General features: G+C 40.4%; 1 protein-coding gene across 1 annotated transcript in view; it reads left to right on the top strand.

Moving 5' to 3' along the window:
* The window catches only part of SHTN1 (shootin 1), a 56,740-nt gene that overhangs the window by 15,306 nt on the left and 16,736 nt on the right, over nt 1-24,698 (top strand). Inside the window, exons 4-12 of the mRNA XM_066554556.1 lie at nt 2,264-2,358; nt 4,647-4,815; nt 7,354-7,451; nt 8,378-8,459; nt 10,133-10,227; nt 18,905-19,051; nt 20,333-20,486; nt 21,545-21,650; nt 23,834-23,916. Of these exons, the coding sequence (XP_066410653.1) occupies nt 2,264-2,358; nt 4,647-4,815; nt 7,354-7,451; nt 8,378-8,459; nt 10,133-10,227; nt 18,905-19,051; nt 20,333-20,486; nt 21,545-21,650; nt 23,834-23,916 (1,029 nt within the window). The remainder of the gene's footprint in view (nt 1-2,263; nt 2,359-4,646; nt 4,816-7,353; nt 7,452-8,377; nt 8,460-10,132; nt 10,228-18,904; nt 19,052-20,332; nt 20,487-21,544; nt 21,651-23,833; nt 23,917-24,698) is intronic.

The raw sequence follows: 24,698 nt of genomic DNA, 5'->3' as shown, positions 1-24,698 counted from the left end.
TTAGTCCCTGATGGGATGCAGTAGTAATGTTGATAATGCAAGTATCGTGCTCATCAAGTCATAATTAGATGCCACTCAAATGTGCCACTTGTAATAACAGTGTTGATTCATGTTTTCTCGGTGACTGCAACTACTAATTAGTTAAGTGGTTTTTGGTTGGCCTGCATTTGCTGCGGATTATTATTACCCCTGAAAAAAACTGTCAAGGTTAGAGATGTTTCAGGCCACTTAGTGCTTCTTTATGAATATTAATATTAACATAATAAGAACTTTGGGCAGACTTAGGAAATAATATATTTTTTGTATTTAATTTGGAAAGACTTTTTTCCCCTGAGTTAATCATAATTGCAGGTTAATTAAGTTTAAATGAACCAAGAGTAATCCCTAGTTCTGCCATGAGAGCCCGATCCTTGTTTCCCAACTTTAGCCTTGCTTGAGGCCCTTAGATTGCTGTCTGTAAAATGGGAGCAGCTCTGTATCTCCACTGCTCCTTCACCCAGCCCAAAGCATCTCACTGCTCAAAGCTCCCAGAGCTCAGAAGAATAAAACCAGAAGAGACAGGGAGATGTACTGCCTGAAACTTTTCCTCTCTCAAATTGTATGTATTGTATGTCTCTCAAATGTAGCAGCTGGTAGGACACGTTTGGAGCCGATAATTTCTCCATAGAGAAATGAAAATAAAATAAAATGAAGATAATTTCTCCAGGAGAAATGAAAATAAAAAGATAATCAAAGAAAGAGGTCTAGTTGTACTGCTGGTAGAAGACTTCATGTGAATATAGTTTTTAGACCAAGATTTACCAGTACACCTCCCTGCCTTTTATTTTTTGTAGATTTTGGGTCTTTCATGCAGCTGCTCAGCAAACCAATGTGTTGCTAGTTCCCTCTGGCAACATCAAAACTTCAATAATGAAAACTTCAGTGGATGCTAAGTATAAAGCTGCATAAATAACATTTGTTAATGACCTTCTTTTTCCTATCATGAAGTCCTGTTTTGTAGTTATTAAGTTGACCTCTGTATATCAAAGATGGCTTAAATATCTCTCTTCAGTCTTTGGTCAAAACTCTTGGAATAGGGCAAGGGGGGTTTTCTACCCAGTGGTATAAAATCCCTAGATTTTAAAGCGTATCTTGATGAAAAGGAGAAGAACTACTAGGAAAAAATCCCTCTGTATTTACACTGTATTTTCCAGCCTTGTTCCTGCTCCAAAGTGTTGTTCAGCTGCAAGTAACCTGTGCATTTTTGTAAGTTTTCTGTGCATTGGAATAGTGACACTGGGCTGAGGAGGAATTTGTGCCTTGCAATGACTTGCAGAATTAGGGTCCAGGCTGCTGTTTGGGATGGGATGAGGGTGTCAGGAGCCAAGGGGGAATTGCACCCATGAGCCTGAGAAATGGAAAACTATTCTGGGGTTTTCTGCTTTGCTCCCCTGTGCAACCTTAAACCTGTCCCTTAAGACTTTGAACACTCATAAAGTACATATGTACTGATGGGAGATGAGTGGAATTGCAAGATAAAATGTATCTGTGTTTTTAAATTCTTCCTGATTCCCATTGGTCTCTCATGTTACAAAACAGAATTTGTTCCAGAACTTTTTGGTCACTGTTCTGCCTGTCTTTGGCAAAGTGATGTGTACCCGCAATTGTAATAGGGATTTTCTAAGAGCAGAGGACAGATGTGGCACTTGCTCCTCCAGCTGTGACATCAAATGTACAGCCATGCATTCCAGCTGCAGTCAGATAGCCCAGTCTTGGTTTCAGGGAAGATTTTTGTGAGTGTGTTGAAATCTGTGTTGTGAACAGTGGAGGTAGGTGAGATCATGGTGCTCGTTTTGGGGCCTACTCAAGCACAGAGAGACTGGCAATGAGAAACAGACCAGAAAGTGGAGAGGAACTTTGTGAACATCTCTTAAGGGATTATCCTAAAGGTGTCATTCTGAATCCTCAAGTGTTAGTGAAATAAAGATGATGAGCGAGGTTTGTCAAGGAGGCTCCTGCTGGTCCTCTGCTTCCATAAGTTTATGCTCAGTTCTACAGTTGCCCCTCTAATGCTGCAAACATGTCTTGAGAGAATTGCTTAAAGGAACAACTCCAGTATCCAATGCTCAGAACAGTTCCTATCCGTGGAAATTATCTGTGTAGTTCCCTGTGTTTTGAAATGCTCACAATGAAAGTTAGCAGAAGAAGATATGCTATTTCTGATCATGGGAAGCATGTGTCAATCTCAGGAAAATACTGAGTAATTTTTGAACTCTTCCCTTAGTTTCTCACATGGTTATTGAGGAAGTGAACTGTATTCAGAACCATCTTGAAATTGAGAAGACATGTCGTGAAAGTGCTGAGGCTTTGGCTTCTAAGGTGAGAAGAATTATAGTGATGCTGGGTTTTTGTTGATCTATTTATTCACCTGTTTACCTATTTATTTATTTAAAACTTGAGATTGTATTCATGACCCTTATATATTTCTGTATAGTCTTGTGGAGCTGTGAAATAGTTTGGAAGTGGCAAAAAACTAACAGCCAGATGCGAGATGCAAAACTCCATTCCTGCCTTTAAAGGAAAAAAAAAAACATTTTAATGTAGTTTCTATTTTCATGGACCAGCATCCTGATCTCTAGCTTTCATATGCATTTAGGTTAAATGGAAAATAAGTTTTAGAACTCCTCTGTGTGAAAACAATAATGAGCATTTCAGTGTCTAAATCAAATGGAAAAAGTCAACCACTGCATTACATTTCAGGTGATTGTTTATGAAAGCAAAGCAAGGGCAGGGGAAAGGTGACCTCCACTGCTCTGTTAATTGCGTCTAGTCTGATGAATTTAGCAAGTGTGTAATTTTCTATATTCCATCTCATCAGAAGTGCATTATTATTAAAGAATGTTTTTATCTCTCTTATATATTTTTGGTTGTGTAAAATGCATCTGAGCCACTTCATCAGAAAATGGATTACAGCAATTTTGAACCAAATTTCATTAGCAATGCTGACTGCCTTTTTTTTTTCTTTTTTTTTTTCCCCCTCCCTCCCCATTCCCTGCCCAAAGTACATCCTTAGATATGGTAAAAATCACACCAGCAAGAAATCACTTTAATTTAGATGCATTAGCAATGTACTTTCTGGAGGTATTTACTTAATTGTTTGCATAATGACACTATATTAGAATTCATAAGATAGACAATCAGCATATAAGTAAGAAAATGAACACATTTATGCAACTTGTCTTCTTCTCTGCACTTTCCCTGTAATGCAGGGACAAGGGCAGTTCAAAGACTCCCTTTGCTCCGTGGGGCTGTTTGTCTGTGAGCTGGCTGCACCATGTAGGGCTCCTCACACCACTCTCCCCACTGTCTCACTTTCATTCCTTAGGAAGCAGATAAATCCTTGAATGAATCTCCCGTAGTTGAAGGGCTGAGGATAAGGGGGGTCAGAGATTATTGTTCAGGTGAAAATTTGGGGTCAGATGAACTGTATTGTGTATATTTTCTTTGAAGATGCATACTGGAGTTCTGAAGTCTGTGTTGACTTTGGCACATGGTGTGTCTTTAGTAGAAAACTGAGTTTCATTCTTAAACCTGAGCACAGGGAATACTTGGCTGATGGGTGGGCAGTCACCCTGACATTTACCTGAACACCCCTGGGGTGCCTGGATGCAGGACAGTGAAACAATTAAACATTTGCAGTGATTCCTGTTGAGTTTTTGTTGATCAAGACCGAGGTGCTATGTAGGATCTCTTCTGTACCATCCACCAGCCAGCCCATGTGTTCAGGCATCCAGCCCAAAGTGGTTTCTGACTTGTGGTCAGACCCATAAAGAATTGGTTCATGAGATGGCTCTCATCTTATGTATGTTGACTCTACAGTAATAACTCCAAAGAATTTTGAGATAATTCTGTTGTGACTAGGAATATAGTAGTGGTAGTATTTGTAGTTTATATATATGATACCTATTTCATATATATATATAACATATATATCTATATATATCTATATATATCTATATATATATAAAACATATATATATAACATATATGTATAACATATATATAACATATATAATAATATATCATGTATAATTATATATTAAAATTAGACAATATATAATATAGTTTATATATTATTTTATTATTATTATTATTATTGTTTATATATTATTATATATATTTGTAGTTTATATATAGGAGAAGGTAAGGATTTTTATTTAACCAATTGATCCAACTTAGAAAACCAGATGAGCTTTCAGGAGCACAAACTCTTCTTCAGGTCATTCACATGGGTCTCCTGGTAGATGTTTAAAGGTGAGGAGCTGAAGCAGCTGTCACAAAGCCTGTGTAGCATTAAGCCAGCTTGATAGTTGATTTGATTGATTTAAACCTACACAGTATTTATTAAACAGAAGTACCAGAGAGGGGAAAAAAAGGCATGGACAAAGCATCACGTTGAATTGAAACCTCTCAGAGGAAAAAGTGGATAACCACCCCATCTTCAGACCATTCTAGTGTTGAATGGAACTTAATCTAATGTTACTTTTGACTTCTTTGATAGATCTTTTAATGATAAAGGACAAAAAACAGTTGACTTTTTTTCTCTTGCCCAGCAGCTTAAAGACAGACTAATCAGCTTCTTACTGTTTGTACTTCTCACCTTTCAGCTGAACAAAGAAAATAAAACCTTGAAAAGGATTAGTATGCTTTGTATGGCCAAACTGGGCCCAGAAATTATCACTGAAGAGATTAACATTGATGAGGATGAATCATCCACGGATACAGAAGCTACCTCTGGACCATGCAATTCTGTGCACTGTCAGCAGCAAATAAAAGGTGAGCATTGCTGCTGATCCTACACCACCTGCAGGGCAGAAGTTGTCTGAAGAACAGCAGTGTTGGTTTGGACCAGAGACTGGCCTTGTTCCAAGTCATGCCTCTGGGAGTGGTCAGAATCAAAGGATTTCCAGGAATGACTGAGAACATGGAGGGCTGGTAGTGTGTGACATAAATGGTGGGGGATACACAGCCTGCAGAGGAAGTTAAATGCAATAGGAAAATGAGATCTACCCAGCTAAGAGAGTTCAATGCTACTGAATCAGTAAAAGAAACATTTCCTAAAACCCTTAAAAAATAAAAGTTAAGTAGAAGGGCAAGGTCACCTTCAACTGCAATGTCAGTATTTCAGAGCCTGTCAGACAGAACTCTCCATTTCTGTTTCCATTATGTACCTTTGTATGCACAAACTTCATTCACGTTCCAGAGCTTCCCAAACAAACAGCCTAAAGAGGGACTGTTGTACTGGGTAAAACAACACAGCTGGAGAACATGGGAATATATTGGTAAGACAGATCTGTGGGTTTTTTTTTTTTTTCAGAAATTTCTGGTTCTTTTTTGAAAGGCAGTTAATATTCCCATTGTCCAAAATCAGTCTTATTTCTCATCCCTTTGATGAAGTCACCATGGTTTTCTATATTGTTGTGTCATAGTATCCAAAAAAGGGGAATGCCAACATTCTGGATTTTGTGACAAGATAAAGTGTTTAACTTCTTAAAAAAAAAAAGGCTTTCACTTTTTTTTTTATTGTAACTTGGAGCAGCACATGATGTTTAAGTACAACTTTTTTGAACTTTTCAGTTTGACCTTGTTAATTGTTGTCTTTTTTGAACGAAGCAGCTGTAAGGAGTGGTACAAAGTATCACTGAGGGAAAATGGTGTGTATTGTAAAAATGCTTGTGAAACAATCCCACTGAAGAAATAGGGTGTCATAGTACCCTGCTGTAATCAGTTTGCCATCCTCTAGATGCAGGAAAAGGCAGCAAATGGTGTGATGCATACCATGCAACCCATCAGAATGGGAAATGAGACTTTTGTACTGGAGAAAGGTGTCTAGAGTACATTTAGGGAATAAACACTGCCTGCAGATCAGATGGGAGAGTAGCAGGGTCAAACTAGAGAAATATTGAAGAAAGGTTTTGATGTATCTGCTTTCTGTCTTGATGAACAATTCATTAAAGCATGAAAAGTGGTATTTGGGGGATCTTCTAAGTCCTTTAGCCTTCTCACCATTCAAGAAAGTATTGGATGTTTCTTGGAATGATTCCTAATCTCCCACCACTTTTCTGTAAGGATATACAAATAAGGTACTAAAACCTGAGGCTCTCTGTGGTCAGTGGATATGATTTCTTCTCTGCATAGTGGGGTTGATACAAGTATTGTAAAACCAGAATTGATCCAAGTCTCATAAATTTCAGTGACACTTTTTTTTTTCCATTAATTTCTCTGGAGAGCACAGATCCATAAAATGGACAAGGTGTATCAAGAATCTTCTGAGAAAACAGGTCTTTTTATTTACTTTAGAAAGTGTATGCTTTTAATTTAGAGGACAATAAATCTGAGGCTTCAGAGCTGGGAGGGGGGATGATGGTGTAGAATGGACATTTTCAAGATGTGAGACCTACCAGAATGACATCCAGCATGTCATCATCATCATCTGCAATTGATTAGGCACAATTTTCTCAACTCATGGCTGGTATTCAATGAACAGCAGTGCTGTGAAATACTGGAAGCAGGTGGTGAATGAGAGCACTTACTGAAAGCTAATATATATCAATAAATTTTGATTTTTGTGGTGATTTTATGTTAACCTAAACCTTGATATATTATGTATGCAAACTGATCTCCTGTTAAGAAGTGATTATAATCAAATGTTTTATTCCATTGTGAATTTAATTTATTTCATATTTTAATAATTAAGGAACAAAAATTCTGAGGGGAAAATTACAAGCATTAGCTCTTCCATCAGTAAAGGTTATATTCTGACTCTGTTCACATAATGTTACAAAGGCTATAAATTGGCAGCTGTTCAGGACAATTTCTTCTGTGAAAACCTCCCAAGTATTAACTGCCTGTTGTTTTGTTTATTTCCCTTGTGACAAGAACTCACGATCCAAAAAGAATTGAAGTGTATTAATTTGTTTTAAAGGATGCTTCTTAAAAATTGCTTTCTGCTGCCTCCATACCAGAGTCTCTATGATGTGACAGTCTCAAGAGCAGGACTGAGGACCCTCTGTGGTGGCAGGATTGGCCCTGTTATAGCAGGAAATTAATCATTCAAAATGCAAATAAAGACAGCAGGCCTGAACAAGGAGCTTATCTCAACAGAGTAAATCTGAAACTGTGACCCAGTTATAGATCTGTTACTTGACACTTATGCAAAGCTCATAAATTATTGAGGATGTTCCTTGGTTACAACTGATGCTTGATATGTAGTTCAGGTGTTTCATATTCAACTGTACTTGCATTGCTGTGATATTTCCTTTGTTGTTGTTTTTCCAATCAAATATATTCTTCATTTCCTTCCTCAAACCGTAGAGCTGCGAGATCAAATCGTATCTGTTCATGAGGAAAAGAAGACCTTGGCCATTGAACTGGAAAACCTGAGGTGCAAACTTGCAGAAGTAATTGAAGAAGTATGTATTGTACCATGGAAGGCGAGACCATGTCAGCCTGGAGTCTGTCCTTTCTGTAACTTTTAGCTTATTTTGCTGAAAACGCTCAGTTGTGAAGTTAATTGAATACTGTCTAATCTCCAGTCCTGCCAGTGATGGATCACTCAGGGCATGTCCCTGGAAGGGACCCTCTGCATCACAGTCCAGTCTGCTGCTGTAGCTGGCACATGACTTCTCCTTACCTGTTTGATCTAAGCCCATATTACACCTGTCAGGTCCCCTTCCTGACAGCCCCTCACCCATCACAGTCTGCAGGGGTTTTCTGGATTTCCTTAAACCCATAGATGTGTCAGAAATACTTTTGTAGGACACGTAGTTTAATCACTGGTGCTACTTCTTTCAGTATATCTTTAAGTTCAGCCATTGGCAGTGCTGTGTCATCATCATTAGACCAGCAAATTGGCTGTTTAAGCCAGCAGAGTTTCATTCCTGCTTGAAAACTGGATAAGCCATGTACTGATGCAAATCAAGACTTAGTGGCTCTTCCTGTCTATGCAGCACTTGCATTCAGAAAGACACAGCTGACAGCACTTGGACAATAAACAGAGCCCAGGGGTCTGACTATATTAAAATGCAAACAGTCAAGTAACTTTCCAACCAGGTGCTATGGCACCTGATCCTGGAAGGTTCCAAAGATCATGTATTTGCAGCTGTGACTGGAACATGCCATGGGAGGATAAGTTCATAACCCTTTTATGACATCTGTTACAACATCTGTAAGGTGGAGTAAAAGTGCTTTCCATCCCACTGGAAACTCCAACATCAAGCCAAACCTAGGAAACAGAGCTACTGACAGCAAAATACTGCTTGAATTATGTATGTGCTGTGAGCCTTGTGCCATTAACTGAAATGCTCTTGGTTTTGATGTGTTCTTTATACTTTTCTAGGTAAATAAGCTGAAAGAAGAAAAGGCTGTTTTGACGACTGAAGTTAATAAGCAACAAAAACTGTTGGAGAAATGTAACAGAGGTGTGTAGTCTCAGCAGGTTCTCCAAGAGTTTGCTGAAGCTGCAGAGCAGTTCTGCTGCAGTACAAAGAGCAGGTTACAGCACAGTGACTGTGGTCCAGATCTGACACCTGACCTGATTGCTGCAGGCACTGCATCAACTCATGGACTGTTCCAGACTCTGTACTCCAGGAAAATGTGACAATGTGAATAGCAGGTGTTATGTGAGAATAGGGAAATCTTTTCCTGTGTGCCACAAGTGGGAAACCAGGGGCACAGTCCTTCACAGAGATGGGGTTTGAACCTTAATCTCCTGCTTTCCTAAATCATTACACCAGCCTTCCTTTTTGTTGGGATGCAGCTTCTCATTTTGAATGTCTAATGTCTTGGGAGTAACTTGTTTTATGTTCAGAGGATGATGAGAAAAAGGCAGGAGTGCTAGAATATGAGAATTAAGATTTCCAAGTTATGGAAGAAAATAATGAAGTTTCCTTTACTGGAAAGAGAGGTAAAACCAGGGCAGGGAAAGACTAAAAAGAGATAAAGCTCAAAAAAGGAAAGCTTTTGCTTAATGAAGGTGCATGCTTCTACATGAGTAATAGTTGATTCCAAAGAAGTTTAGAGGAGAGGGAAAAGTTTTTAGTTCTTAGATTACTCTGCCCTTTCCTTTTGCTGCTTACTAAGCCTTAAAAAATTAAAAATTGTTTGGTAGAAAGCCTCATTGGCTGTTTCCCATTTTCCTGGAGTGGCTGAGATATAGTAGGGCATATCCTGTAAGCTCTCTCCAGGTGTCCATCCCTTACCCCTTCCAGGTGTCTGCATTTCTTAACCTATGACAGGCAGTACTTGAAGGCTCTCAAAACAGTAAACTTCAGAACAGCTGATTAAACAGATTAGCTTGAAGATTTTGATGGGATAATATGACAGGTGAAAATTTTCTGAATTTTTTTCTTTTTTCTAAGCATTATGGAAAGAACAACCCCTAGTTTCACATTTGCCTGTTTTCCTGGAGAAAAGAGTTAAATTAAAGCAAGGGGTTTTTTTGTATGCATAAAATGAGCTACCAAAGTATTCAATACCTCATGTATCCTCTGTTTATGTGGCACTGTGTTGGAGCTGTGCACTCAGTGCATTTCAGCCAGAGTTGATGAATTGATCTTAAATCTTTCTAAGTATATGGGTTGTTTGTTGGGTATTTTTTGTGTGTGTGGTTGGTTTTTGTTTATTTGCTTTTTTAAGTTAGAATCACTTTGAGAGTCAGGTAGGCTGGTATGTGTATCCCACTGTCTAAATTACCACTTACTGTACCTTCCTTTATAAACTGTTATGCTCATCTCCAAACCAGGTAAACAAATATGGATTTCTCAAGAATAACATAATCTTTGATAGATTCAGTAAAGCTCTTTTGAGGCAAAGAGAGGCAAAATCTGGTCTGTGTTACTTGATGCCTGTTACTGGAGATTTTCAGTCTGAAAAGGAGGAGTATTACTCTGTTCAGAAGATTAGTAATTGTGCATATATGTGGTGAGGTTTAGGACAAATACTGCAGAGAAGATTGTATATGGAAATGTAAAACTAGGTCATTCTGTCAGTCAGGGATCCATGGTACTAGGGAATAGCAGCTTATCTGGGAAAATCAAACAGTACTTCTTCTTTTGATCTGCTCCTTCTGATCTTGTTTAATTCATATAAACAGTGTCTGTGCTGGCAGTAGAGGAATATGAAGAGCTTCATGAAAACTTTGAGCTGGAAAAGAACCTGCGGAAGAAGGCAGAGTCATTTGCACAGGAGGTGAGTAGTCAAGGAAAAATCAAGACATTGCAAGTGGGCCAGCTTGGATGACTTGATTTCAATTCCCAGCTCTCATCCAGCCCCAGATTCTGCTTAGGTAACATCTGTATTTCATCCATGAAAACGAGTTTACTGTTTCAACAAGCATTTACAAGTACTTTGGAATTACTCATGCAGTCTTACCTCTGTCCCCTTTCAAGGCAAGGCTTTAAATTTATCATGGGCTTAGTTTGCTACAACATCCCAGTGTGGAATATTGGGAGGGATTAGCTGTCTTTCTAGTGATATAATTTGAAGGACTGTTTTTTTTTCCTGAAAAATACATGGACTCCTAAAAAGGTGTTGAAAACTACAGTATCAATTGAGGGACACATTTTGAAACATTATATTGAAAGTACTTCTTGTAATTGACTAACAAGCTGACAGGCAATTTACCTACAATGCCAAAGAAATGCTGATTATTTGCAAACAGCTGTTTCTTGGGTTTTGTCATTATTTAGTTGTTGCCTCTTCCAGACTATGGACCCCTGTTGGTGCAGACTGTCAGAGTAGCTGTTCACTTGAAGGTTTTAATTCCATAAAATTCTCTTACCCAAAATGGAATCACTACAACAGTGAACTTTAGGCCTGTATTATTCTTCCCTTTCTGTACCTGCTTGTCTTCCTGTGGTATTGTGCTGCTCAAAAGGATTTTTAGAACAGTTCTTAAAATACCTGACCACATGACAACAAAGGCATTGCTGATTCATGTTTGGGGAACCAATATGTAAAATTACTTTAAAAACCTGTTATCATTGGCCTAGTTTCACACTGATGGTGTCCCTTGAGTGACCTGAGACATCAGAGAGGCTCTGGCCACAACTGCATCCACAGCAGCACAGCTTTCTGCTCGAGTGAGGCTGTGTCAGCTTCCTCTCACAGGGATCGTGCTGCAAGGTCACAGCTGTGTTTGGAGAGCTAAGTTTTCTAGGATGTGCTTACAGTAGCTATGTTTGGATTATGGTAAGGATGTTCAGGGATTGTCTGCCTTTCATTAGCCTGTTTTCTCTGTCTCTATAAAATGTTTCTTTTAAACCTCAAAATTTCTGCTGGATTTTCGCTTGGATTTTGCAAAAGCCACAGTAGTTGGTTGTGTTAGGCTATGCAGTGTCAACAGAAGGAAGAGCTTTGAGTAAAGGCAACACTGCATGTGCAGTGCTTTGTTCTTGATTTGTTTGGAGCACTTGCAGAAGGGAAAAAGGCCCCAAGTAATGTGACTGTCACTGCAGCTGAAAAATGGCACATCTTAGTGTTTTGTATTTTTGTGATGTCTCAAACAGCCAAATGTGTGTTTTAGCTCAGTAAAATTCAGAACTACAGCCTGTGGAGGTTCCCGTGTGGTGGTGGGCATGTTGTCTGTCCAAGGGGCTGAAGCACCTTAAGTTTGCCTTTATGGTGTGGTCAGCTCATGCATTCAGACTCAGCCCTTTCCCTCTCTCCATGGCCTGGCTTCATCTTCTGTCTTTGCATTATGGCTGTCTGGGGAGTGCCTGGTGGGGCTGCTTTTCAAAGGGGTGCCCTTGGCCTCCTGCCCTTGTGCCAGGTGAGGAGGATTCTGCCCAGAACAGGAGCACTTGGGAGTGCAGGTGTGAGAGGGAAGGGCAGGTGAGCTGTGTGCAGAAGCGAGCACAGATGGGGGAGAGCAGAGACATGGAGGGAGCAGGCACATATAGGAGTGAGGGAACACTTGAAAATCAGAGCTTTTGATTAAAATTAAAAAAAAAAAAGCCCAATACAGCTTTAATTATAGTCATGCTGCTGGCACCACCATAATATATATTTAATTAATCAAAAGTGATCCAACTTCAAACATTAGAATTCATGCTCTTTAGAGGTTCTAAAGAAACTGAGTAAATATTGTCAGCCGTGGTGTGGAGAGGGGGAAGGAAAAGGAGAGAGGTTTTGAAGTGAGTCACAATCCATTGTGAAAGGTACAGGAATCTGCATAAAAGAACTAAATAAATAGAGTGTGTAAGGGGCGGAGGCATGGAAAAATCTGTACCTACCTGAATAAAACAGGGTTGTTAACACAGGAATCTTGGCAAGCTTAACCAGAATTCTAGTGTCAGGTTTTAAGAGACACTTGAAGATCTCTCAGCTGTTTGTGAAGCAGTTTATAAGAAAACAAAGGAAGGCAGAGAGTATCTTGAAGGCCATTGCAATAATACAGAGGTAGCCCTGAAAAGCACTCTCCCACAAAGATGAGCAAAATACAGTACATGCAGCCAAAGCAAGCCAAAAGCAGAAGAACACAGTGTGAGAAGCAAACTGAAACTCTTAGGCATGCAAAAATCTCCTGAGTTTAACAAAATAATCTTGCATAAGTTGTTTATTAAACATACATCCTGCCCTGCAACAATATTTTGTAAAGTGATGTTGCTTTGAAGCCCAGCCCCACACAGCTGCTTGCTCACCTTCCCCCAGCAGGATGGGGGAGCAAATTGGAAGTTAAAAATGAGATAACTCATGGGTTGTGATAAAGACAGTTTCCTAAGTACAGCTAAAGCTGCACCCAAAAGCAAAGCAAAACAAGAAATTCGTGCACTGCTTCCTGTGGGCAGACAGGTGCTTCTCCAGGAAAGCCAGGCTCCATTAGGTACAGCAGCCACTTGGGAAGGCAGACACCATCACTCTGAGTGTCCCCCTCTTCCTTCTTTTTCCCCCAGCTTTGGATGCAGAGCATGGTGCCACCTGGTCTGGACTGTCCCTGTGGGCAGTTGGGCTCAGCTGTCCTGGCTGTGTCCTCTCCCAGCTCCTTGTGCACCCCCAGCTCACTCACTGTGGGGTGGGGTGAGGAGCAGAAAAGGCCTTGGCTCCATGCAATAATGAAAATATCTTTCTGTTATCAAATCCAAAACACAGCCCCATGCCAGCTACTGTGAAGAAAATTAACTCTCCCAGCCAAAACCAGCAGAAGTGAACAGTTTATTATTAGTGTATGCTGGTGGAGAGATAATCCCTGCACCTGAAGTGCTCTGGAAACCTCATGGAGAAGAAGCAGTGTGCTCTCAAAGATGACATTGAGCTGATTTTTTCCCTGCCCTCTGTATTTTGGACAAATAAAAATGAAGTGTGAAGCTGCTGAGCAGTTTGTTGGGGTTCCTTTCACTTCTGAGGCTCACACAGGCTTTTTGCTCAAAATGCACAACTGGAAAAAGAAAGGCTTCCCAAGTCTTTATGGTAACCTGTAAAACAGTTTGCAGTTAAGAAGTTGAAAGGCTGGATTCAGAGGAAATATGATCCAGATGAATTAAAACAATTCAGTGAATCTCTAATGTGTATCATTCATCTTTTCATTGACTTCCCCTCCTCAATGCTTTCACCATCCTACAGCTGTTTGTGCTTTTAAGTAACTAGTGCACAACAAAATGTGTATTTAACTTCTTTTCCTCAAAATACCTGCATCCCATACCTGGGCCAGTGCACAGCTGACTTTACTTACTCTGGGACTGAATCTTCCCATATTGAAGGATAAAAGGTGGCTGTCAGCTTGGGGAAAATCATTGTCACTCTTGGCAGGTGTCTGCACTACTCAGGAGGTTGAATGCTATGAGTTTGGTTATCTAGATGACATGAGCTCCCAAAGACCTCTTCCTGAGATGCATTTGTGACCTTTTGGGTTAATTTGTGAGGACTTTTGCATTAACATATTACATCTCTGAGTGGATACTGCAAAAGCAGCACTGGAGAAGCAACTCTGTGCTTGCAAGTGCCACTCTCAGTGCTTTACCCAGGATAGTTCAACTGCAACTGGTGTCTGAAGATAATTAATTTGCAGTCCAGCTAACTGAACTGGATTTAATAATTAAAGAGACATAAGTAGTTAGTACTTGAATTCTCCTGAGCTTGGATGTTACCACTTTTGAAGCATGATGTAATGCTAATTTGTTTCATCAAGCTTTTTCCCAAGAAGAGGCTTGGGGAATGGTAACAGATGTATGCTCCAGGAAACTCTTTGGTCTCTTTTCCCCCCATCTCTTTTTGTTCAGAAAATTAGTCTATGGGGGAAAAAAAGTGAAGATGTTTCCTCCTTTTTCATGTGGTGTATGATCTACTTGTGAATCTGTTAGATGGTGTCTAAATGCTGTAAGGCTGTGAGCATTATAGAATGTATCCCTATGCTTCTACCATGACAAAAAGAAAACTGCAGCAAATGAAGAAATAAATAACAATAGGGATTATTTTCCCCTGTATTTTGTGCAGTTATGCCTCATAAGTGAAGAATGAGTGCTGTAGTTTGAGAAACCCTTTTGTACAGAGCAGGCTGGTAAAATAAATAATGCTCTGTTTTTAAGGAAGTCACATTGTTGGTAGGAGTACAGTCTGCTCACACTCAAAAGTACAGGCTCCGAGCACCTCTGTGGTGAGAAGCAAACAATGGTCAAAAAATAGCCTTAACTCATCTCCTCCAGTTCTCCCATTCTGAATGAATTAGACCTCTTCTTTTGAGCCACAAAACTTACTAATGCTGCAGCTTGTAGCTCTTTCAAAACAGTCCCTTCAGAAGCTGTCTGGCAATTAGCCAGGTGACTAAAATCAACTGGATTTTATCTTTTTTGGTCAGAAATATTATGAATCATCTGTGAGTGACTCTTGGCTGTCCATATTATGTATATGACATTTTTCATGGTCACACTGCTCACTTAATACAACTAGATTAGACTTTGACTCCACTAAAGGACTTTTGGGTTTTTTTCCTGATTAGCCATTGAACTAAAAACCATACCTGGAGTTGTATTTTAATGCTAATTTTAGAGCCACTTAGTGTCCTGTCAAGCCGTAATTAGACATGATCATTCTGTTCTCCCCATCACATAAAATCCCTCAAACAGCCTGTTCCTTTGGGGAGATACAAATACCTAGAACCTACCTCTCTTGGGACTTAGTTGAGGTCTGAGCACAAGCTGTAAGGCTTTGGGGTGCACATAGGGCAGAAGGCATCAGCTCCTGTGAACTGTGACAGATGTGAATGGGTTACCCCTCTGTAGGTTGTGGAGGGGATGGGGCAGTGCTGCTGAGGATTGAAAAAAGGACCAGCTGCTCACTTGAGTGATCTTCACTTCTGTTTGACTGTCCCAAGTTTGACTCTGCCTTGCTACTTACCTTTTTATACTCTATTTATAATGGACAGCATGCCACTGATTTTTATTTTACTTTATGCAGCCATAAAATTACCTTATTAGAACAACACCTGCTGTTCTTGGACATTGGAAAATTGGGACATTTTTCTCCCTTAAACTGTAACTAAGACAAAAAAGTTATTGCTCAAATACCCAAGGGATGTACAGATGGAAGTGCAGCCTCACACAGATATTAAAGAATTTCCTTTGTCATTGTTTTGCTCCTGGGAGAAGGGTTGGTTGGAAAGTATCCGGTTTTATCATGAACCTTACTTGAACAAGGCTTGGTGTTCCCAGGGATTTGACACTAACAGAGTTGCTTTCTAACGTTTTTAATGAGGAAGAATTCCTTTTTCAGGCCTGCTGTAAAGAAAAACCAGCTGCAGTGAACGCTCTGTTGGGTCAGGGGCTGAGCATGAGCTCTGGCCTCACTGAGGTCGAGGGAAAACCTTCTATTATTTTCACCCCCTTCCTTCCACCTCCCCAGCTCTTGTGAAAACTCTGCTGGTAGAAAGTGGCCCAGATTTCCTGTACTTTGCAGCTTCTCTTTGTAAACTCAGGGAGAGGAAGATACATAACTGGCTTGCACAACAATGGGTGATTTTAAAAATGAGACTGATAGGTGGAAGCAAATTGTTTTTCTTTGTGGTCTGCCTTCAGCTGCAGGTGTGGTTTTCAGCAGGTTCCTGCACCATTGACTTGTGTTTCCAGCATTGATTGGGATGCTCTGCAGATAATTGTCTAGCAGGTGGCAAAGTCGGAACTAATCCATCAATTGGTTAAATTCCACCTAGTCCAAATAATCTTGTTAGTAGCTGTTTTGCCCTTTCAGCAGTCACTTTAATTAATATTCAGGGTTGTGCAGACAGGCAGGTTTCCACCCTGCTAAAGCAGGAATTGATTTTTTTTAAATTTTAAGTTAGAATTAATTTGCAAGTGTCTTTTTTTGTCCTATGTCAAACAGTGCAGCCTCTCAAAAACTTGGAATCAGTACCACCAGCTTGTTTGACACAACTGTCCTGTCTGGTATTGTTCCTTCCACTTAGAATATGTTGTCACTTATAGAAATTATGTAAGTAACTTCTGAGATGGTTTGGACTCCCCGTGAGAATTTGGTTCCTATGTGTCTGATTGCAGCATTACCTTATAATCAAAATTATTCTTCTGTGATGTTGAAGGTGCTTTCATATTTGTGAGCAGGAAAATATTTGCAGTATCACTAAAGCAGTTTATAAAGCTAATTGAAAATGCAGGACTTGATGTGAAAGCTTCTGAAGGAAAGAGTTTTCATCCAGGTCTTCAAAAGGATTTTTATCATTCTGTTGCAGAAGAACATGAAACAAAGTGAATATGAATTTTCTACACTTGGTGAAGTATCTACTCAAGTTGAAGAAATCAAGTTGCTCTACTTGATTTCTTCTTGTTTTGGCAGCTTTCTGCTCCCTCAGGCTGGAACAACTCTGGTTGGATTTAGTGGCAGAAACTTGGTGAATAAAAATCTGGAATTGATCACCTAAAGTATTTTTCATATTAAAAAAAAAAAAATTAAAAATCCAGGTTTCGCTTTGCTTTGAAAGTGTGTAAACTGATGTTTGCTGAAGTTGGCTTCCAGAGAGAGGTTGTTTTCTTTCAGGGGTAAATAACCTCTGTGAGTGACTTGACAGGAACACAGAAAACTTAGAGACAGTATTGAGTTGTTTTGCAGTGATTTAGAGGCCTTTCTCAAGTATAATGTTCAAAGATGCTGTTTCTTTTAAGAATATTCCCAAGTGTTAAATGAATCAGTTGCAGTACTAAGGCAAACCTTTATGGATTGTTGTGGGTAGCTTTGATTCCCAATTTCTCTTGCCCTTGAATTGTTTTTGCCACAGCCCTACTAGTAAAAGACAACATAAGCATAAATTGGTTTGACTGGCAGAATGTGGGGGCAGAGAGCTGATGTCCAGTGCACATTTGACTCTGCACTGTCAGCAGTTTGATCCTGATTGCTGTAGAACAAACTGCAGCACCAGAGCCCACGTTCATCATTTCCTCTCCATCAAATGCTTCCAGTCCTTTGCTGCCTGCCCCCATGGCACAGCTTTGCCCAGTGGAGTGTTCACTGCAGGTTTTCTTGGTGTTAGGGCTGCATCAGTTGACTCCTCCTGGCATGCAGGGTCACACAGGCTGCCAGGGCAGGTAAAAGTTCAGTGATTTTCTCAGCTCTGTCTGCACAGAGCTGCTTGCTGGGAAGGCTCAGCTGAAGTGTCTGTGCAAAGAATGCTTGCCACAAGCATCAGCTCATACTTAATATCTAATTATATTAAAAGAAATAAATCACAGAGCACTGCAGTGGCACCAGAGGGGAAGAAACCATGTGTGGTGTCTGTAATTCTGGTTTGTGAATAAACAGGATGGGAATCTGAAAAGATGTCATGGCACTTTTGTATTTCTAATACTTTATTCTTAAAATATCTCCTTGCTTTTGCTGAGCTCTACAACAGTGTTTTTGCAGTCTGAGGGAGTACCTGCATTCTCAGGCTGTTCTCTGTTCTGCTGCCAGAAGTGGCTCTGCTGACCTGTGCACACTCACGTGAAACCTCAGCATGACCCAGTCCCTGTTTCTGCTCTAGGAACAGGCACAGCTGAGTTTGTCGAGTGCAAGCCCTTGTTGCCTGGGGGCAAACATCTACCTGAAAGAGATGTCAAGGTGCAGAACAAATTCACTAGGAATTTTTTGTTGATAGGAAGCAATCTTTTTTTTTTCCTGGTTCCTAAACAGTCTGGGAGGAACAGATCTCTCAGTGAAACTGCATATGCTGACAGCTTCTGCACCTCTTAAGTGAAGCCTAGAGATGTGTGGGATTTTTTTATCAATGTCAGGTCTCTAGACCTTTTGATTTTTGCCTGCCCCCTGCAATGCATTCATTTGCCACATCAAAAATATAACTTGGGAAGAGGAAGAAACACAAGGATCAGAACTAAAAGGCTGAAATTGTCCTAAAAAGCATTTTCCCAGGGCAAGTGCCTACACTGATTACACAGTCATGGACTGAAATTTGTTTCCTGAAGAAATGAATTTCCATCATTCACGTATCCAGCTAACCCTCAAATCAGTGGCTTTATGCCAAGGCTTGCAGATGTGTTTGAGGAGCTAGCCTGTGAATTCATAGATATTTTATCTTCCACCTAGAGTTCTTTTAGTCTTTCCAGAGCTCCCAGAATGGGGCTCAGATTGTTCCCATTTCTAGGAAACAGAATTGAGAGATGTGCTTAAATTCTGAATGCTGCCAACATGTGGGTAATGGAGGTGTAGCAGTGGGTGGTTCTGAGCAAACACCTGGCTCCTTTCAGTGTGAGCTTAGCCCTTGTGAATTTTGCTCTCAAACTTCTTTTCCCCTTCCTTCTCAGCTTCTTCTTCATTATTTCTTCCACATTCACATGATGTTAATATCTCATTTTCTTTCCAGTTGCCATTTTAGCATCAGACTGTGCTTGCCTGACTGTTGTTTTTGTTGGGTGTGGGCTTGTTTTGGCAGATGTTTATTGAACAAAACAAGATGAAAAGGCAGAGTCAGTTGCTTCTGCAAAATTTTGCTCCTGATCAACAGCTTTTGAAGGCTTTGGATGACAATGCTAAGCTAACCCACACATTAGAAGAAGAGAGGCTTCAACACCAGCAAAAGGTAAAACAGAATTTCTTTTAATCTCATCTGGAAGTCTTTGAAGACCTCCTGAATTTAAGGAGTGCTGTGTCTTAATTGTGTTCAGGATTACTTGAGATCATAGCCCCTGTAAGAGCTTCGAGTTTAAAAACTAAATTTCAGAGAAGGTTGTGATTTCCTTCTGAGTCACTGTTCAGATATGAGTACAGAACTCAAAGGCTCCTGAGCCTGAAGAGGCTCTGGTTTAGGCAAGTATTTTATTCTGGGTGCCAGTGAAGTGCAGTTAGAAGCAGTGAGTCAGGTTCCATTAAGTGAAGAGATGGCAAGAGCATATTTTGGACATTGAGTAATACAAAGGGTGTCTTAGGGGTGTAAGGAAAGAACAAGAGGTGAGAGGTAGGCAGTGGTTTGGTTCTTGCTGAAAAAATGGATGGGGAAAGCCAGACAGATACACTGGAGCAGGGAAGTGTTAGGTGAATCTGCAAAGTGCTGTGAGAGGATCTAAACTGATCGGATATAAACAAATTTATGCTCTGAAACTAGACTAGATCAATCTCTTTACTGGGAGAAGTCACCATTGCTTCCCAGGAAAGCCTGAAAATGAGCCTTGGTTTAACCCTAAGGCCTGTTCCTAAAACTCTGTTAGTAGAAGGGATAGGTAAACAATTCCTGTTCTTCCATCAATACTGCAATACTAAGACTGCATTCTCAAATGCTCTGAATGAATATTTTGGAAGAATCATTTCCAGTTGATAGAAAACCTCTGCATCTTTGGCTACTTTGAAGTCTAGAGCAAAATGTATATATTTAGGGAGCTGTGAAGTTACTGCTACTCTGCATCTGAATGCTGCCTCTGATTCAGATATTCCATAATTTCCCCACTGGCATCTGCATGAGTTGAGACAAGGGAGTTTAAATAATGAGCCTGTCAGTGGAAGCTGTAAAAGAACAAAAATGTCAACGTTCTCGTGCTTCAAATGAGGAAATGTTCTGAAATTAATTATGTGATAAAAACTCTATAAAAAGAAAAGGGAACAACGTAAAGCTTAAGTACTTTGGAGCTAAAGACATATTTTAAAGAAGAGATAAAGCAAGTTGGGATCATAACAGAAAATTCTGACATCTCTCAGAAGAATCTTTCCAGCTCTCATTCAAAATTTTTCCTTTTTCTGGGACTTCTGCTTCACTCCTGTACTATAACATGATGTTTTCAGCCATAATTGTTCCTAGTGGGTTATTTGCCAACAGGAGGGACAGAAAATGTATTTTATTGTGATGAATGCTCTTGTTTGCTAACTGCAGATTAAAGAATTAGAAGAGCAGCTAGAGAATCAGTCACTGCACAAGGAGATTGGTCGCCTTAAACAGCAACTAGAACTTTTGGAAGAAGACAAAAAAGAACTGGAGCAGAAGTGTCAGCATGCAGAAGAAAAAGCTAGGGACCTAAAGCACTCAGGTAAAATTGTGTAATAACTTTGATTTCAGGGGTGAGGTGTGTGTGTGGTTGGTGCACATCTACATTTGAGACCCTAGAGGCTTCTGTGTAGCAATGACCCAGACCTTTGCTTCATTAGACCAAGTACAGCAGCTGCCTTCAGTGGCAGAACAACTGTGTCCAAAATGTGTGTCCAGGAATAACCCTGTCAAACTTCTGTAAGGAACAAAAGTCCTGTGGTTAGGTTGCCCTGAGTCTTAGAGATGGATAAATATATGGGAATAGGTGTCTATGTGAAAGACACAAAAGATTACCCACGGACTTTAAAGTCACTTCGTTGATTTTTAATTTTTGTTACCTTTTGAAATTTAAAAGCAAGTTTAAAATACTGCAATTTTAATTTGAATCCATCATTGCAAGAAAAAAGAACCATATCCACTTTGGAAATCATATTCTTCTCCCATAACCTACTGCACACAAAACAGTTGCTAAGGATTTTTGTAACTAAAAGAAATTCAGGACTTTTTTTTTGCCTCTGTTTCTGCCCCTTCCCAGTTAATTATATTTGACAGCATTTCAAGTGCAGAAAAGCAATTTCTACATTTTAGGTCTGACATGAAAACAGGAGAGAAAAAAATCCATCCTACCACCACCCAATTTCAACCATTTTTATGGGGAAAGCCCACACCATCGGCAAGGTAGAGAGAGGTCTGGAGGTTGAAATTGTCAATGTCTTTGATCTCTCATTGGTTCATTCTCAAATACAACCTCTGATACACTGTTGCAGAAATGGGATCAAGTTTTCCCTGCTCTGTCGTTTTATTTGAAGAATCCTGTGTGAGGGAGAGTTTCAGTTTCAGTAGTAACTCAGGTTGGAGGCAGCTGTTTTAGTGGGAATCCTGTGCGTTGTTCTTGGTAGAAAATGTCAAAAAATTGACTTTGGGCAGTTGCGTGGTTTACTCTTGTTTGTTCTTTAGTTAATTAGTAGAGATTTTTTTCACCAACCATCAAAGCTGGTTTTCAGAGGGGACGAGAGAGCCCAGGAGCTGACTGTGCTTTGTTTCTTTGCCCCCGTGCAGTTGATGAGCTTCAGAAGCGAATCCAGCAGTCTGAAAATCCTGCCCCGCCTCCGCCGCCGCCCCCGCCGCCGCCTCTCCCTCCTCCTCCTCCTCCCAACCCCATCCGGTGAGTGCTCCCAGCCAGGGCAGAGCAGAAGCAGGGCTCCTTCATCACTGGCATCCAAGCAGAAGAGTGTAATTCAAAGGAAAAAAGGCTTTCTCCACCTGTCTGGGGCTCCTGAGCTGCACCGTGGCTGCATTTCTCTTCACAGAGAAAAGCAAGGCACAACTTCCCAAGGGTATTTCTGGGAATCACAGCAGGGAAACTCAGAGAAAGAAAAAAAAAAATTCTTGTCTCATTTGCTGTGCCTGTGTTGTGCCAAAGTAGGATGCAATATGGAGATTGTTTAGCCAGAGTGATGGGGTTTTGTTTCCTTGGCCTGTCAGGGCCAAGCACGTGTCCCGGCTGTTGGTCAGCAGACAGTCACAAGATTCTGTTCAGTTCACTTGAGTGGAGTTGAGTGCTTGTGCAGATTCAGTGTAATATAGTTTAATATAATATAGAATAATATAGTATAATAAAGGAATTAATTAGCCTTCTGATATCAGTGGAGTCAGATGCATCATTTTCTCCCTTTGTCATCGGGGTTGCTCTGTATTTACTGTACTGCAGGACATGCTCAGTGCCCCACCTGCCCCCAGACTTAACAGCCTGACCAATTCTGAGCAGTGCCTGCCTTGCCAAGCCTAACAGATTGTCTAGACTGTGATTTTGGAGGAGGAGGGATACCTGTCTCCTCTAAATTTAGGAGATTATTTTTTTTCCTATTCACCTGATAGCTGTAATTATAGACTTGTGAAATGCTTTCTATTGCCAAGAAAACTCCTTTGAACCAAAGGAAATGTTGGATTATTGTGTGTTCCTTCATGTCAGATACTGATGATGAAAATGCAGACTCCATTGAGTTCCCACAATTACTTTCATAAGTTAAAAAGGAGGAAAAAAAAAAAAAAAAACAAATGAAAATCACCACCCAGTCATCAAGCATTTTTGGGCAAAATTATCAAAATTTGGCTTGATTTCTACAAAGGACTATAAAAGAGGATGACCAGTCTATGCTGATGTATCAGGCATTAGACCCAAATTAATTAACAAAACACTAAAGGACACTTAGTTAATTTCAAAAACTCTGCTAGCCTTGACATTGTCTGCTTGGTTTTAAAAATAAATGGACTTGGATGACAGTTTGCAACCTTCTGTAATAGAAATGACATCCAGGAGTCTTGTTAACTACTGTGTTAAACTTATGAATAGATCTGATTACTGGGGAGAATTCATCCCTTTGTGCATCTTGCATTGTTTTTGGAAACTGAACATATTCAGGAAGATTGTGTTTGGCCTTTTGCTTCTTTTATGTCCATTAACTCATTTGCCTGCTTGTTCCTTTCTCACTGATGGATAGCATGAAATAACTGTGGAGGGGTGTCATGGGATTTTTTGTTTAAATTTGTGCCCTTTACTGTTTGGAGTAGGTGCAACTATTAATTTTGAGCAAAGTCAGACTATTTCCTCATGCACTGTGATGTGTATGTGGGTAGAAGTTGTTTCAGGACATAGGCAATGGCTGCTACTTTTTTCTGGGACAGAGTTTTGACCTTTTAGGCAGGGATGTCACTGCTGTGTAGGGAATGATGTTCAGTAGGGGGTGACTGGCCCCACTGACACATCAGATGTGCACAGGAGCTTTGTTCTTGAAGATGAATCATTTGCTGGTGTGGACTTATACATTGTGAATATAGTGAGGGGATAATTATTTGACACTGTAAGAGATTACAAACTTGGAAATGGTGAGGAGATACTGATCACCATATTTAAGTGTCCTCTGCAGAACAATACTTCAACATCTACAGCTCTTCTTTCTGTTTATTATGCCACAGCAGCTTCTGTTTGTCATGTGTCACAATGAGACCCTGGCTTTTAATATTCAAATCTGGAGTGTTTTGATTTGTGCCTAATGTCTGTTAAAAAGAAATAAATTTCTCTGGTGCATTTTGATGGGAGGCATTGTGGGGGGTAATTCAGTGCATCTGCATTCGAGAACCATTAAATGAGTCTTTTGTAAGTGGCTGTATAATCAGGTGTAAGCAGGCTGGTGCTGTGTCATGTGCAAGCTCATTCTGGCAGTGGGGGGACCCAGGACAGAATGACAGTGAGGGGACCCAGGACAGAATGACAGTGGGGGGGCCCAGGACAGAATGACAGTGGGGGGACCCAGGACAGAATGACAGTGTGTTTCATTTCCCCCCAAGGTCTCTCATGTCAATGATTCGCAAGAGATCTCACTCCAACACCAACGTGAGCAAGAAGGAGAAGCCTCCTCAGCAGGAGTCAGGTATGGCTCATCCCTTCTCAGGCTGTGTGGGTTATCTTCTGGGCCTGCAGGAAAGGAGCTGGGGATAAAGATGGTGGTTCAGATGTTTCTGATTGACAGCATTATCTACAGCTCTCCATGTCCAGCACGTTCCTCTGCCTTGCAGTCCAGAAATGGGATTGCAGCCCAGGAATTTGTGTGTTACAGACACATTTTATGAAAAATTCTTTCCTTAGGAATTTTTCTCCTGAGAAGCTGAGAGGCCTCAGGAAAAAAATGTAACCAATGGTTATCTGCTGCTGTGGAATGCAACAGGTGCATCTGGGATTGGGCTCGTGTGGTTGTTTCTAATTAATGGCCAATCACAGTGAGCTGGCTCAGACTCTCTGTCCAAGACACAAGCCTTTGTTATCATTCTTTCTTTTTCTATTCTTAGCCAGCCTTCTGATGAAATCCTTTCTTCTATTCTTTTAGTATAGTTTTAATATTATGTGTATCATAAAATAATAAATCAAGCCTTCTGAAGCATGGAGTCAGATCCTCATCTCTTCCCTCATCCTCAGACCCCAGTGAACACGGTCACATATGTGCACCAAGATGGGAAGTGATATCTTTGGTTCTTTAGCTTTGGTATTCCTAGGAGTGGTGGCTGAGGACTCTGGGCTTGTCTGGTTCAGAGAAAAGGAGGCTGAGGAGTGACTTTATTGCTCTCTACAGCTCCTGAGGAAGGGACAGGGAGGTGCTGAGCTCCTCTCCCTGGGATCCAGTGACAGAACACATGGGAGTGTTTAAAACTGCATCAA

This window comes from Molothrus aeneus, chromosome 8, assembly GCF_037042795.1.
Source record: "Molothrus aeneus isolate 106 chromosome 8, BPBGC_Maene_1.0, whole genome shotgun sequence".
Classification (NCBI taxonomy): Eukaryota; Metazoa; Chordata; class Aves; order Passeriformes; family Icteridae; genus Molothrus; species Molothrus aeneus.
This window is presented reverse-complemented; position numbering and strand designations above follow the sequence as displayed.